The sequence below is a fragment of the Budorcas taxicolor genome, chromosome 8 (genome assembly GCF_023091745.1).
Source record: "Budorcas taxicolor isolate Tak-1 chromosome 8, Takin1.1, whole genome shotgun sequence".
NCBI lineage: Eukaryota > Metazoa > Chordata > Mammalia > Artiodactyla > Bovidae > Budorcas > Budorcas taxicolor.
In genome coordinates this window covers 115,226,730-115,243,248 of record NC_068917.1, presented here as the reverse complement: position 1 = coordinate 115,243,248, position 16,519 = coordinate 115,226,730, and the positions used below count along the sequence as shown (strand labels likewise).

The following is a 16,519-nucleotide window of genomic DNA, read 5'->3' as shown; positions in this document are numbered from 1 at the left end:
GGAAAGAGACGCTCATTTCTCTTCCATCGCTAGATTCCCCCTCCGCCGCCGCGCCCCCCGGCCCCGCGCCGCCCCGGCCACAGACAACCACCCGGAGGCCCAGCCCGAGGGCTTCTGCAGGACGGAGGTGACCCCAGCAGGGCCCTGGGGGCTGGGAGGCACGGGCGTACCTCGGACCCCTTTGGACCGCGTGCGATGCCGCTTCTCCTCGGCGTCCACCTCCATCTGCAGGGAGAGAAGGCGGTCAGCGAGCTCCCTGCTGGGGTCTTAGGGACAATGTCCCTCTGTGAAGGGGGGTCGGCCGCTGGGGAAGGGCCAGGCAGTCTACCCGCGATGTTTAAAAATTACACGCAAGACCTTGGTCCTGCAGGGGCCCTGCAGGGGCCCTGCAGGGGAAGACTGTAATGAGGACACGTGGGGGTCAGTCAACCCGAGTTGTACTCGTATGGAAAATACAATAGACAGCGGTGAAGTTTGCAGGAAGGAAAAACGTTCACACGTAGTGTCCGCCTTCTCCTTGTAGCTGAAGTGTGTAACCTGGTCAGGGACGTACGTGGGAAGTGGGGGTGTCAGGAGGACATGCTCCCTCCTGGCGGCTGCTCTCTCTGTGGTCTAGCCCTGCGGGCGGCTGCAGCCACCTTGGTCTGAACCATCAGGGCGCTTTCCAGGGTCGTGGCCCCTCCTGGTGGTCATGGCAGGACTTACACTTGGAGGTCACAGGGTGTCTCCGTCTGCTACCTTGCACAATCCTCACACAATTCTGTAAGGGTGGCATCTATATTCTGCTCCTTTTACCCGGGACTTGCCCAAGATCATCCGTGTGGCAGTGTTGGTGCAGGGCTCCCAAAACCGCCACTGTCTACACTTCCTCCTTGGGTCAAGAACACACTGCTGGACGGGTGAATGCAAGTCACTTAAACACAGAGAAACTGCTCGTTGCAGAACGCCACGCAGCACCTCAGAAGGGCCAACAAGGCAAGAGCAGGGACGACGGCAGCCCCTCGCCAGACCCCACTCTGGCCTGCGCCTCTGCCACCCTGTCCAGCAGGAGACGGGGCTTCAAATCTCTGGGTCGGGAAGATCCTCTGGAGAAGGGAATGGCAACCCACTCCAGTATCCTTGCCTGGAAAATCCCATAGACAGAGGAGTCTGGCGGGCTACAGTCCACGGAGTCGCAAAGAGTTGGACACGACCAAAGTGACTGGGCACACACATGTACCAGCGTGGTCAGAACTGTGTTCTGGGTGGGAGCTGCTGCTGCTGCTAAGTCACTTCAGTCGTGTCCGACTCTTCCCAACCCCATGGACTGCAGCCCACCAGGCTCCCCCGTCCCTGGGATTCTCCAGGCAAGAACACTGGAGTGGGCTGCCATTTCCTTCTCCAATACATGAAAGTGAAAAGTGAAAGTGAAGTCACTCAGTCGTGTCTGACTCTTAGCGACCCCATGGACTGCAGCCCACCAGGCTTCTCCGTCCATGGGATTTTCCAGGCAAGAGTACTGGAGTGGGGTGCCTTTGCCTTCTCCGTCTAGGTGGAAGAGACGTGACAAAATCTCCTGTGTGCAGGGGTTGGGGGGGAGGATGGGAGTTTGGGATTAGTAGATGCAAACTGTTCCACTAATGTTCGGCACAGACAGACAACAAGGTCCTACTGGATAGCACAGGAGACTTCAATATCCTGTGATAAACCATAATGGGAAGCAATATGAATAATAATCTGTTATCTATTTATCTGTGTCTATAACCGAGTCATTTGGCTGTACAGCAGAAATTAATTGGGCTTCCCTCATAGCTCTGTAGGTAAAGAATATGCCTGCAATGCAGGAGAACCAGGTTTGATTCCCGGGTGGGGAAGATCCCCTGGAGGAGGAAATGGCAACCCACTCCAGTATCCTTGCCTGGAGAGTCCCGTGGACAGAGGAGCCTGGAGGGCTGCAGTCCACGGGTTTACAAGAGTCGGACATGACTTAGTGACTAAACCACCACCAACAGAAATTAATACAGGAATTAATATAGGAAATTAATACAAGTAACTCAGGTGTACGCCAACAGAATTTTAAAAAAATTAAAATAAAAAGGAGACACCACGGATGCAGAATTCACCTCCACAATTTATGACAAGAAGCGTCAGAATCGGGAGAAGACTAGTCAGACTCCTGTGACTCTGCTAGCTGACGTTACAGAAAGACCCGCTGGACCTGCTGTTGGAGCAAGGCTACAGCAAGCCAAGACTCTGCAGAGAATCCCGGGAGAACAGGGCCATCTCTGGCCTGAGCCTTCATATCAACAAATACCTACTCATCACTCTGTGTGCAGAGTAGTAAAAATACATATAATAAAAAGCACAAGCTCATTTAGTGTTTGAAATGTGTGCTGAGCTTTAAGGGAAAACTTCAGGTTTCAAGTTAAAAAAAAAAGGGGGCTGGGGCAGATATTTTAGGTGAGGGAACAGGATGTGCAAAGGCTCTGGGCAGTTCAGGGGACCTGGGCACTCTGGGTTACTGGGGGTGCGGACCTCACAGAGCTTCAGAGGGGCATGGCCGGTCACGCCATGGAGGGGGAGACTCCCCCTTGTCATGTATGCTCCTGCTGCACCTGAAATAAGCCTGGGCTATCACCTGGGGCGGGCGGGGGAGAGGGGGGGAGTTGTCACCACAGGGCATGGAGGCCATCACTCTGTGAGCATGGAGTCGAAAGCCTTGGCTCACTTGCTAGTTGCCTAAGAACTGTTCTATATTTTACATTTAGGGTTTCATTCTTTTTCGTATATATTGGGGACAAACTTATTTTCTTCTAGGTGGATAGTTAATCCTGCAACTAACCCCTCAATTAATGAATACCAGCCCCCCACTACACGCGCCTCTTTTGGTGGGCAGGTTCCATCCCAGCTGGTCCCTCTGTGGACCGCTCTGCTTATTCCAGGGCCAGCCCTGTTTGAGCTCCCGGCTCTGTGGTGTGTTCTGCTCTCTGAGAAATAAGCCTCCGTGAATACTGGGATAAACATACACACATGAGTATATATAAAGTGGATAACCCACAAGGGCCTACTATATAGCACAGGGGACTGAATCCCACATGAGGGAACAGCATCTGGAAAAGAACGCGCGCAGATTTACGCGTAGCTGAGCCACTCTCCTGTACACTCCCAGCTCAACATTGTACATTAACTGCGAAAGTGTTAGTCGCTCAGTCACGTCTGACTCCTTGTGACCCCACAGACTGTGTACCCCCAGGCCCCTCTGTGCATGGGATTCTCCAGGCAAGAGTACTGGGGTGGGTAGCCATTCCCTTCTCCAGGGGATCTTCCCGACCCAGGGATTGAACTTGAATCTCCTGCATTGCAGGCAGATTCTTTACTGTCTGAGCCACCAGGGAAGCCCCAGCTATACTTCAGTTCGAAGAACACATACATATAAATACTTCATACGTTCTTGGAGAAGAGTAAGCCTCCTTTCTGTGGAGGCTGCAGGAGGTAACTTGTAAACTACGCCTAGCAAAGCATTGGGGGGTGCACGTGAAGCGCTGGGGGAGTCTCTCCTCCACCCGCCGGGGGGCCGCCGAGTGAAACAGTGAGACAGGCACACTCCCCTCTCCGTGGTGGGCAGCTCAGACTTGACCCAGAGCCTGAGCTCCCAGCTCCCTCCTCCACTCCCCGGCCACTCACAAGCAGGCCCCTTTGTCATCAGCCATTAGCCGGCCCTGCCTCTCACCCGCTGCCCCCAACCTGCGGCCACTCACTGCTCTAGTATCAGCAGGCGGGGAGGAGGCAGCAGGTGGCGGTGGGAGCTGTGTGGCGGTGGGATAGTCAGGGAAGGTGTAATGAAGAGAAACGAGGTGCTTCTGGCACCACCAAGCTTGAGGATCAAGCTGAGTGGAGCCATTCCCGCCAGCTGCCCTGTCCCCGGTCTCCGTTTCCTAGGTAACCGAGACCCGGCTCCACGCACAGCTTTACATGATGGAAGCTGCTTCCTCATCTCAATGCAGACTCCGGGAAGTTTGGGTTCATAAGAAATCTACCAGGAAAGATCAGCGAGAACCAGAGATGATGGATGTAGGCATCCTTGAGTAGCGGCCAGGGAAGTGGGGTTACCTTGCAGGAAGTCTTCTCTCCCAGGAATGGAGGCAGCGTGACTCCGTGGGCAGGACACAGGCCCACAGTCAGGTCTCTCTGCTCTGGTCCGGGTCCTCCCCAGCCCGCAACTGTGGCGAAGTCACTTAATTTCTCTGTGCCTCGATTTCTCCATCTACAAAACAGGGACCACATGGTGAAGCACCTAGTGACTTGTGACGACACCAAGAGGGCACGCGAGTCGAAGATGCACCTCTGCAGCCTCCACGGGCCCCCTGCAGCCTCCACGGGCCCCCTGCAGCCTCCACGGGCCCCCAGCAGCCTCCTCGGGCCCCCTGCAGCCACCACGGGCCCCCGGCAGCCTCCACGGGCCCCCGGCAGCCTCCACGGGCCCCCTGCAGCCTCCACGGGCCCCCTGCAGCCTCCACGGGCCCTCTGGCTTTCCCGAGGGACGGTATCTGCTGTCCTATCGATGGACAATGGTCCCCGAGAGAAGTGTCCTTCTGGACTTGGGGCTCCTGCTTAGACTCCAAGAAAGGGTCTCCCTTGGGTTGTCTGGGAAGACTTGTTCCCTGCTAGCCAAGTCATCTGTGCAGGCTGGGGACATTCTCCAACTGAGAAGGTTCTAGAACTCCTGGTCTGGGGGACCAGTGCCGAGCCCTCCAGGCCTCCTTACTGGGTTCTCCTTTCCACGTCTGGGGCAGGAGCAGGCCCTGGCGCACGGCAAGGTCATTCCAAACCAGCATCTGAGGGTGACCCCTGCTCATTCAGTCTATGACTTCTCCAGGGGCTCAGGGGCTATCAGACAAGGCTGGTCTCTGTGACGTCTGTGGAGCCAGGGGACTCTGCTCAACACCACTTTCTTGTCCATTACATCATTTACCTGTCCGCCAAACGACCCTAACTTTCTGAGTGAAGAAACCCACACTCCGAGAGGTTGAGACACTTCCTCAAAGCTCCACAGTTAGCTGTTGGGAGAGCCATGGAGAATCCTCGCACACTTGCTTGAAGGTCTACGGCTGTCCCAGGGCTGCCGGGTGTGCACACTGTCCCCCTCCCCCCACCAGGCAGGACTGTCCCAGGGCTGCTGGGTGATCACACCGCCCCCTTCCCCCCTCCCAGGCAGGGACTGTCCCAGGGCTGCCGGGTATTCACACTGCCCCGCCCACCACCACCAGGCAAGGAATCTCCAGGGCTCCCGCGTATTCACACCCCCACTCCCCACCAGGCAAGGACTGTCCCAGGGCTGCTGGGTGTTTACACTGCCCCCTCTTTGCCCCCCCACCATGGGAAGAACTGGAAGGGCTGAGACCAGGACCGGGAATCGGGTCCTAGGGTCCCAGATGAGCCTTCGGGTGGTGACTTTCACCCAAAAATGTTTCACCCCAACAGGTGCTGTGGACACTCCGTCATACTGGCTTGTCATTCTAAAGGGCCCACTGCCACTCACTCGTGTTTTATAGGAACTGAAAACCTCTGGGCACACTAACTGGTTTGTCACAGACAATAGCAAAATGCTCAAGTGGGACATCAACTAGCTTTGTACTCCTGTTTCGAACAACAGGCAACTAGGTAGTTGAGTCAAATAAGAGTCAGAGGCATTTGGGTCACTGTCCTTGGAACTCAGCCATCCTTCCATTACCTGGGAGCCCACCGCCCCGTCTGCCTCTGTTGACCTTAGGGCTGAGCTGTAAATCCTTCCCTTTTACACTTAATCTCCTCAAGGCCTGATTTCATCACACAGACAAGGACTAAGAGTCTGCACCTGTGTGTCTTGCCAGGAACACAAGGACACAGACCGCAGAGGACTTAAATTCATAAATTCCCAGAAAGAGCAAGGAATTAGACCAGATTTGTCTTCCTTCTTTTCAACTTTGCCATTTAGAACAAAAGAACATCCCCCCGTCTCCTCCTTGGGATACCTTTCCCCAAACTCTCCTGCTTCATCTGTCCCAGGGCTCAGCACTCGGGTCCCCAAGACTCTGGAGCAGCCAAATCACCCGTCTTTGTCTTGGGTGCCGCGCCCGGGGCTGGTTAAAACGGCTTTGTTGACAGAGAAAAGAAAAAGGAAGCGAGAGACGGTAAAAGGAAGATAGTACTCCTGGGCACTGGTGCAGGATGAATCCTAAATCTAACTGAGCAGATTATGTTCTACAAGTGACCAGTAAAATGTTTAATGGTTAAAAGCTCTGAAGTCAAAAGAACTTGGCTCACAAAAGCACTACCACTTACTTCCTCGTAATCTGAGCTCGTTGTTCATAAGCATGAATTTCCTGGAACTTTTCAATCTCTAAATTAGATGATACACAAGATGGATCTAGCTAACCATAAAGGCTCAGTGAATGGCAGCAAGTTTACATAGTATCACTGTATACATATTTACTAGGATGCCTACATAATATCTCTGAGTTCCACTTTCTCATTTACAGCCACGGTGATGTAAATAGCTCCTAAATGGGGATGTCTTTAATTAACTAGCATTTCTAGGGGGCTCACTCACCTGCACTCTGCTAGACTTGGGTGATTCAGTATAAAACAAGGTAGATACGACATTGCTATGTGAGTTTCCGGGAACCACAGAAGAAAGAATAATGAAGAGTTAGATCAGCACAGTGGTACCTATAATATGCAAAAACTAGTTTATTTTGGGTGTAAAGAAAAAGAGAGGATGAAAGAACTGAGAAAAAAAATCCCCCCAAACTTTTAAACAGTAGGTTTGGGTAAAATAGAAATTCCATACCTATCACTCCAATAGGTACTGGGAACATAATCCACTGAAGGGTTCCCTGGTGGCCTCAGATGGTAAAGAACCCACCTTCAACACAGAGATATGGGTTCGATCCCTGGGTTGGGAAGATCCCCTGGAGGAGGGAATAGCTACCCACTCCAGTATTCTGGCCTGGAGAGTCCCATGGATGGAGAAGCCTGGCAGGCTACAGTCCATCAGGTCACAGAGTCAGACACGGCCAACCAACTAATACTTTCACTTTTCAAATCTACTAAAACATAGATTAAAACAAGTTAGTACATTGACAACACACTCAGTTTTGATACTACGACATGTGTGGATGCTGGCCTTTCTAAAATAGTTTCTAAAACTATAGCTATAAGAACACTTTACAAGCAGCAAATACTCAACTCAGTGTGAGCAACGTTATCAAGAAATATACATATAAATAGCTCATAATAATTAAAAATTAAACAATTAAGTTATATATGAACACGTGACAAGCAAGCTGGTAATTATGGGTCAGCTCCTATCCTCAGCATAAGTTACACTGGGTCTGAGATTCTGGTTTGCTCCACTTCTCACATAAACCTGCGGCATATGCTCTGGAAACCAGAGTCGCGCTTCAGAGGAAGTGGGAGAGCAGAGGCGTCAAGGCCACGGAGCCCCTGGAGGGCGCACGATGACGTCATTGAACTAGGAGGCGGCTCCCTGCGGCCAGACCCGAAGCTCTGCTGCAGGAAGACAGAGGTTCCCTCCCAGGGACAGGCCGAGTTCCACCCACACCCACTCCTGCGGCCACGACTGGGTCAGGCGTCTTGCCCAGGTGCCGCCAGGATTCAGAACCAAACCGATTCCCTCTTCGTGGAAGCCAAGCTTGTTTTTTTTTTTTCTTTAACATTAAAAGTCAATGGCATCCCTTTTTGGTCTTCTCCCTAAGATCAAGTGTAAAAGTCAGTGGCAGACATTCCCTCTGGGACATTTATTTAGGAAATCAGAGTCTCAGAGGGATTATTATTATTATTATTGCTTTTGAAAATCGTGCATCACACATGTCTGCACCGCGAGCACTCAAGGAGGAGACACAGCTCCCAGGGGGCTCTCAAGGCCTCGCCTGCCCCTCACCCTGGGGACACCAGGGCGGGGCGAGGGCCGCTCCCTGGGTTTCTGCTCCACCTTGTTGCCAGCAGTGCAGGCCTTCTGGCCTTGCCCTCGCCCTCGCTCCGGGCACGCGGGTCACTGAGGACCCCGTTCTCCGCTCCCGCTGCTCAGCGCTCGGTGCACACACGACGTGAAGCCTGCTGGTTGCTGAGAAAGTGCTTCTTTCTTCCTTCCTTTTTGACTTCTTCACTGTCTTTACTGTGTGTGCGTGTGTTGTGAATGTCTGCTGAGTGCATCTGAATTGTCATAAGTATCGTCCTGACAGGGCTTTCCCAGTAGCCCAGCGGTAAAGAATTCACCTGCAAGCAGAAGGCCCAGGTTCGACCCCCGGGTCGGGAAGGTCCCCTGGAGGAGGGCCTGGCAACCCCCTCCAGTGTTCTTGCCTGGAGAATCCCACGGACAGAGGAGCCTGGAGGGCTACAGTCCGTGGGGTCACAAAGAAATGGACAGGACTGAAGCGACTTAGCACGTAGCACTCAGGCATCCTGCTGATAAGTAGATCTTATTATGCTTGGCTTTTTCTTTTTCTTTTCATTCTTCATCTTTCTTCTCCATCTTTCAGAAAGTTTTTCCAAATATATCTTTCAGTTCTTCAACTGCATTTTAAAATTTCAAGAGTCCTATTTTATATGCCCAAACTGGCTTCTGCCTCGGTTACAAGTTTGCATTTATTTTGGTGATTGTTTGTCTTCACAAGAGGACCATCTCTCTCCTCAGACGCAGTCCCTGTCCCCCTCTGGGTGGAGCGAGGGCAGCCCCACCGCTAGGCGGGCTCAGGGGTCCTCACTGAGCTCCCCCGGCGTCTCGTGACCCTTTTTACCCCAGAACTCGCATCATACACCCTCTCATCTCACTCCCGTCTTCTCTTTTGTGCCGCTTATTTCTGACAAAAAGCGCATCGCCACTTGGGAGTGTAACAGCTTGCTTCCTCATGTGTTTGAAGTGGTGCAGGACCCTCCTCTCACATTTTGGACATTTACAGGAAACAGCGCACCGAGGACATGTGGTGCCCCTGCTTCTTGACAGCCCTTTGAAGGAGCATCTTCGGCCCCTTCTGCTGAGGAAGCTCCTCCAGGCAAGGTTGGAGCAGCCCCGTGGGGACCCCAGCATCAGTGTGGTCACTGCCGTCCGACCAGGCCGGACGAGAGGAGGAATCACAAAATGGCCAAGAGGCTGGTGACATGGACGTGCCACACATCCTTCCATGAGACCAACTGAGAAAGAAGCGTTCGCACGTACTGTGGTTCAGCTGGAGCCTGGTGAGAATTAAGTGACTAGATCCTCCAGAAACGAGGTGTGGGGAGCGTGTCCCATCAGGCGTCTGTCGAGTGCTGGGGATGGCAAGGACAGAGCCAGCCAGCAACACTGCTCAGGGGACCCTGGCGGGATAGATGGTCAATCCCTGGGAGGGCGGGATTGAGCGGGGAGAAGGCTGGGGAGGGAGAGTGAGGGGCGGGGGCGGGCAGGGCCCTTGGGGAGGTCCCCTGGGAACCTCGGATGGACCAGGGGACTCCCCTCCTTCCTCTCGAGCCCAACCCAAGCCGGGTGGGGACTGAGTACAAGGATGCTCGCCACACACTCTGGGCCAGCCTGCTCCCCCGGGGCACAGGGTTCTGCAGAAGTCAAGGGCACCCGGGAGCTTGCAGGACAGCTGCGGCAGGTGCTGATGGCCAGGTGGCCTCGGGGGTGGGTGGGGGGACTTACGTGCAGGTCGAGTATAAAGACAAGAGGAGGAAAATGACGTTAGAGTCGAGCGAGAAGCAGGCCTGCTGGACAATGATGTAGGATGGACCTATGCTTATGTTAATATTTACTGACTTATTTGTACAATATAAAAGCTTGAAGCCACACAGGACCAGCTGTCCTGTGCATCCCAAGTGTCTGATCCCCCAAGTCATTCTCAGCTCTGATGTTCACACACTGAGCAGCCAGGTTACCTCTGGTTAGGGCAGCCCCTACCTGTCTTGGTGTGGACTTCAGGATGCCGATGGCAATTACGCAGCATCTACCTGCTTAAATGATCTGAAGGGGGTGGTGATAAAGAGTCCACAGGCCCCCAGCAGCTGACACCTGCCCCTTTGAGGAGAGGGCCGAGCCAAGTCTGTGTCCCAGGAGGAAGACCAGCAGCTGCTGTTTGACTCCGAGGCCCCAGGACTCAGCGCGGAGTCACTGTGGCCGCATCCCTGAGGCTTCTCTTCCCTGAGCACACCCGACAGACGCCGCGTTGCTCTCCCACCCACTCCCCACCTTCTCCTCCCGGCACGCGTCCCCGGGATGGTGGAAATGAGAGAGCAGCCTAATTCCCAGCAACACAGAAGGCGGTGGGTTTCTCACTCATCCTCTCCAGAGTGAGTGGGGAGAGTGAGCTGGTTTTTGTTAAGCAGCCTCGGGTTCTGCCTTGATCAGCGGCCCCCAGGCTTGAGGTCTGTGGACCCAGCTGCTCTGAGTCCCGGGTTCTCTTCCTGACGTGGGTCCAAATCCTGCCCGTTAGGTGGTGGGAAGTTAAATGAGGTGACGACCAAGATGCTCAGCACCAGACCCACGCGGGAACAGCTTCCGGTGCTGTGGAATCGCCACCATCAGCATCAAGGGCTGTCGATGTCTCACTCAGCCTGACTGACAGGGTTGAGTTGGGTCTCAAAAGGTCGTGGGTGGAAGTCCTAGTCCCCAGACCTGGGAGCGTGGCCTTGACTGTAACCAGAGCCGCTGAAGATCAAGTGGGGGTGAGGGCACACGGGATAGGGTGGGCCCGCTCCAGCGTCACTGGTGTTCTGATAGAAAGGGGAACGTGGGCACAGCAACGCCAGCAGGGAGAGGGTCTTGGGACCGTTACTCAGGGCTCTGGCGATGCGTCTACAAGTCAAGGGCGCTGAAGGTCGTCAGCAAAGCCCCAGAGGCTGGGGGCGGGGCCTGGGGAACCCCCTCCTCCCCGCGGCCTCGGGAGGAACAGCCCAGCCTGAGCCTGGGTCCTGGGTACGAGCCTGTCTTCCAAACCATGAGACACTGACCGTGTTGTTTAGGCCCGGGGCTGCCCCAGCTGCTGAGCGCAATCGCAGGTCTCCGAGGCCCCGCCCCTCCGAGGCCCCGCCCCTCCGAGGCCCCGCCCCGCCCACGCTGGGATCAGGGAAGATGGCTCCACCCCACCTGACCCTCCTCACTGCCTTCCCGGCTTTTACTTAAAAGCCACCACCGACGACCCCTTTTGAGGGCTGTTCATTTTGGTGGAGCTAAAGGTGAAAGGTCACAGTCACATCCAACCATGAGGCCCGTGACCCTGGTTCCACCTTCCAGGCCGAGGGGCATTTTTAGGCAAACTTCAGATTGCCCTTTAACCCTCAGATCAAGCCCCAGAAACTGTCCAGCTGTCTCTGCGGAATGGTGGGGTGTGACTGCAAAGAGCACGTCCTGGAACATCACTTATTTATCTTTCTTTCCCACAGTTCCTTGTCGGTCTCAGCCTTGTCCATGACCCGAAGGATTAAGTCCTACCGGGCAGCGCTCAGGGACTGCGGCTCCCGCAGTGAATCCCTGAGGGTCAGCGCCGGGTCAGGGCGTGGAGGGAAGGCGCTGGGGCGCAGGTCCCCAGAGGCGGTGGGGGTGAAGGGCCTGGGGGCCTGGCAGGGACGCTGGGGCACAGGGCCTGCGGCATCTCTGCGGCCCCGGGCGAGCTCTGTGCGGGCATCTCTGCGGCCCCGGGCGAGCTCTGTGCGGGCATCTCTGCGGCCCCGGGCGAGCTCTGTGCGGGCATCTCTGCGGCCCCGGGCGAGCTCTGTGCGGGCATCTCTGCGGCCCCGGGCGAGCTCTGTGCGGGCATCTCTGCGGCCCCGGGCGAGCTCTGTGCGGGCATCTCTGCGGCCCCGGGCGAGCTCTGTGCGGGCATCTCTGCGGCCCCGGGCGAGCTCTGTGCGGGCATCTCTGCGGCCCCGGGCGAGCTCTGTGCGGGCATCTCTGCGGCCCCGGGCGAGCTCTGTGCGGGCATCTCTGCGGCCCCGGGCGAGCTCTGTGCGGGCATCTCTGCGGCCCCGGGCGAGCTCTGTGCGGGCATCTCTGCGGCCCCGGGCGAGCTCTGTGCGGGCATCTCTGCGGCCCCGGGCGAGCTCTGTGCGGGCATCTCTGCGGCCCCGGGCGAGCTCTGTGCGGGCATCTCTGCGGCCCCGGGCGAGCTCTGTGCGGGCATCTCTGCGGCCCCGGGCGAGCTCTGTGCGGGCGCGAGCCTCTGGGAGATTCTCGCCGGCGTCTCGCCCGGGGCGGCCTGGGCCCTGCCTGTGGCTTCCCCACACCCGCGGGCTGTGTTCCGAGCCTGTTCTGTCTCCGCCCCTGCGGGCCCGCGTGTGAAGGCTCGCGCGGCCCAGAGGCCTGGGGCAGAGGAGACCCGCGGCCGTGACCATGGGGCGAAGCGCCGGGTCTTGCCCCTGAGGTCGCACGGCTTCTTTTCCTTTTTGGACAGCGGGGCAGCGCCCAGTCGGACGGCAGGGGGCCCGAGAAAGCTCCCAGTGAGCGCTCCTCCTGCTCGGAGGTTCTGGGACCCTCTGGTCCAGACTCACAATCAACCCGCGCCTTCAGCCACAGGCGTTAAAACCAACACTTATATGTTTCCTGAGGTGAGGCCATCCTTTGAAGAGAAACGTGAAGCTCTGATAAGATTAAACATGACTGGCTGCCTTAGGAATCTTCGAAACCACCTAATTTTAAAGTCTCTCAATTAAAACAAAAATTCAAGGCAAACGCTTTCTTGCCAACTCGCTTTCCTTATATCTGGCAAACTTGGACTCTCTACTGAGAAGATATTTTACACTGATTTAAAAATACTTGCCTCAAAACAAATGCCAATTTCAAATAATTCTGAAATTTTTGATCCTGACTGCAGACACAGCATTAACATATTGTGTCTCCCGTCGGCTCTCACTGAGGCATTTTCTCAAGCCCACCAAACCCCAAGTCCTTCTCAGGCAGCACCGGACACATGGTCCTCTTACTGGCCTGGGGGCCCCTTCTTTCTGCGGCTGAAGCAACTCACCGCCTAATTTCCAAGCTGTGCTTTCTATCCCCAAATTGAGACACTCCCAAGATTCTGTTCCTGAGCCTCTCGCCTCACCCTTGGCAATTTCTTTCACTGCATGAATTTAACTCTTACCTCTAATTAAACAACACAAAGTTTTGCCTCCGAGCCTGCTTTCCCATCATGCTTCTCCTGAATTCCAAGTGTCTGCCGCATCCCTCAACCCAGAAATCCAGGGGCTCCTCAGACGTGTCGCCCAGGTTTGCCCACACCGTCCTGACCTTCACCGTCACTTTCCTTGAGCAGAAAACCACCGTCGACTCTCTCCACGCCCCTTGGAGTTTCCAGTCAGCTGCGAGGTTTTGCAGTCTTTCGGTCTCAGCTCTGAGGTGACTCTCAAGCTCCCCTCTGGCCTTCCCCTGTCCCTCCTACAGCCCCCACCCTTCTGGGCTCTGGGCTGCACTGCCTCGGCCCCGGCCTCCCCTCAGTCTTAACCATCCTCAGCGCTTTGCTGTTTTCACGACGGGAAAACTTTTAAAAATCTAGTGCAGAAACCCCACCTATAAGATGGCTGGAAATGAGAGGACACTCAGGATGAGGTGAGGTGGGACGGGGGGGTCTCACTGGCTCTCTCAGTTGAGGCTTAGCAGAGTCTAGCTGAGAAGTCCCTTCCGCTCAGAGTCCTGGGGTGGTCCACCCCAAAACCAACGTGAACGTGGAACTCCCCCCATCCGAGGTCTGAGTTCCAACCCCACGGCAGTGCCGCCTACTGAACTGCGGGATCCTGAAACGTGCTGCACATCACATTTACCCAGCACGGTGTTTCACACCGAAAAGTGCCCTGTGGAATTGGCACCATTGGATTGAAACCACCTTAAAACCCAGCACGTGTAAGAGACATCCAGTCCGCTTTCTACATAAAAGGAGGCATAGATAACTGGGAAGATCAGCAGCGTGATTCTTCTCATCAAGGGGAACAGACTGGGGGAATTTTGAGATCTCTTGAGGGCAGCCATTGGATTGTTTTCAACGGGTGTATAAATATGCAGCAGCCGGCAGAGCTGGCAGCTCTGGGGGCTCCCGGTGGGCTGGCCTGTGAGGACTGACAGCCGTCTGACTCACCTGCGGCTGCCACGGGGCAGGAGCATCCATTTACATCCATTTACATACAGCATTCCTGTCACCCAGCTCCCAAACCTGCATATGGGATAGGTTTTTTAAATAAGGTAGTGTGACCTATGGCAATTATATTCAAACCTGATCTTCAGAGCAAGATACAAGAAGCAAAACACAAATCTAAACCAATCAGTTACGTGCCTGATTAGGACGAAGACAGGCAGAGCCTCAGGGAGAGATGGAGAATTAGCTGGGTGAGGGGCATGTCTTCTCACACCTGGGGCTTTAAAAGAGGGGCAGTGCCCAGCGCCTCGTACTTAGACCTCACTGGGCACCGCAGCGAGCTGGGTTCTGCATTAGGGTTTAACGTCTGATTTCCAGTTTTGCTGATAGAACAAAACCAGGCCAGCTCCAGTGTCCTGTCCCCACCACACGTGACCTTTGTCAGTCTGAACCAGCCTTTCTCCAGGTGCCCCATGGGTGACAGTCAGATCACGTCCGTGTCCTCTGCTGTTCACCTGAGCAGGCTGACCTCCGTGGTCGGCGATGGCCAACCATGACCCCTGACCCAGTGCCGGAAGACGGACCTCTGAAAGCAGCCACAGCAGTCCGGCGAGAAACTGCAATTTCAGGTCAGAGGAGGGCTGGGTGGGTTTCTGGGGGCCGTGCTGATCTCGGACCTCGAGTCCCACCTGCCCTGGGGGAGGGGTGGCCGGAGGAGCTGGGAGGAGAGCATTAGGAAGGGCTGGAGGAGCAGGTGCACGTGAGGCCCCGGGTGACCCCAGGCGCTGATTTCCCACCGCCCTCCAAAAGCGCTGGCCTCACTGAAATTGCAGTTTCTCGCCGGACTGCTGCGGCTGCTTTCAGAGGTCCGTCTTCCGGCACTGGGTCAGGGGCCACGGTTGGCCATCGCCGATCACGGAGGACAGCCTTCCTGACCCGAGGCTGAGAGGTGGGGGGACCCCTGGGTTCCGTGGTGGCCTCCGTGTTAGCCCTGCTGCTGCAGAGAGGGAGGCGCTGGCTGTCCCCTGCCCCCCACACGGCCACCCCCAGAGGAGAGGTGCGCACGCCCGCCCGCGCGGCTGCTGGCCGGGCCCTGGGGGTGGCCGCTGAGGAAGCCAGCACCCCCGCTCCCCGAGGAAGGGCAGAGTCAGCCCTCGTGGTGTGCTCTCGAAGGGTGAGTGGTTTTCACTGAGCAGGAAGGGTCAAGCCACGAGCAAAGGAAACACGGGCTCCGGAGGGAGGGGTCGTGCAGGAATTCCACACACAGGCAAGCTCGCCTCAGCGTCACCAGGCAGCGGCCAGAAACCTGGTTGGGAAGGACAGAAGCTCCCTGACAGCTGGCCGAACACGCTGAGAAGAGGGCCTGCTAAGTAGGCGTCCGCGAACTACGTCAGCTTATTCAACGGTACTGCTAGCATCACAGGACAGAAAGTGGCGGTCGGATACGAGCTGACTGTGTTCGTACATCAGGGAGGCAAATTAAGAGAGTAATGTACAGGAGAGATACCATATGATCACCAGCAACATCCTTCAGAGGCTGGCTCAACGTGGCCAAGCCAGGCAAGGGTCCCGACTGGCCAGCCGAGCTCCCGTTCACGGTGACGATGGCCTGGGGAGACGCTGCGGTCACTGCGGAATGGCACGGCTGGGATGAGAAGCCGTGTCAGTGGCCCAAGGGTCCTGGAAGGGCTCACACGCAGCCCCGAGACAACCAGTGGTCCGTCTAGAGCAGTCTGCAGTCAGGGACCCCTCCTGAGAGGAGGGTGATTAGATGGATTTTTTTTTTGAGCAAGAGCCTTTGAACCTCAATTTCCTTATCTGTAAAATGGAAGTTTTTCTGAAAGTCTTTTTCAGCTCTAACATTTTAGAATTTTTGAGAAAGCTTCTAGGTATTCAACAGGTCAGAGTGAAGGACCCTGTTCTAAATGTATCAGAAGGCGAAAGGTGATTTTTGTAAAGATGTGTAATCACCCAAGGCAGTCATTTCTACTTTAGACTGAAGCGGCGGTAAGCTACATGAGTGCAGGGCTGGCACACATATGACCACGCGCACGTCACAGCTGTGCATGCAGGCACACACATGCGAGTGTTACAGCTTCACTTCACAGGCTCACCGTGCCTGCTACGATGTGTTAGAATTACCTTCCTGTGCATGAGATAATCTAGGTTGTATTTCATTAAAAATAGGTCTAATAAATTATCTTCAAAACTGCCAACTGAAGAATTGCAAAATTATTGGCATCTGACAATGTTTGTGTGTCAACATATCCTGACCAAACCCGTTTCTAGGTGTAAGACGACACAAAAGTGAATACACAAAGCCACACCACACTTACTAATTGCTCGTCTAACATTTATCCATGCTCATGTGCATATTTCATAATCTTTTAAGGTCACCTCTTCCCTCTGAGGCAGGGTACCAAGCACAGACCACCTTCTGGTGG

The 16,519-nt window shown here is 55.3% G+C and overlaps 1 protein-coding gene across 1 annotated transcript in view; it reads right to left on the bottom strand.

Annotated features, from left to right (window-relative positions):
* Nucleotides 1-225, bottom strand: part of MYT1L (myelin transcription factor 1 like) — a 128,649-nt gene extending 128,424 nt beyond the window's left edge. The window contains exon 1 of the mRNA XM_052644495.1: nt 171-225. Within this exon, the coding sequence (XP_052500455.1) occupies nt 171-225 (55 nt within the window). The remainder of the gene's footprint in view (nt 1-170) is intronic.
* Between the last annotated feature and the right edge of the window lie 16,294 nt (nt 226-16,519).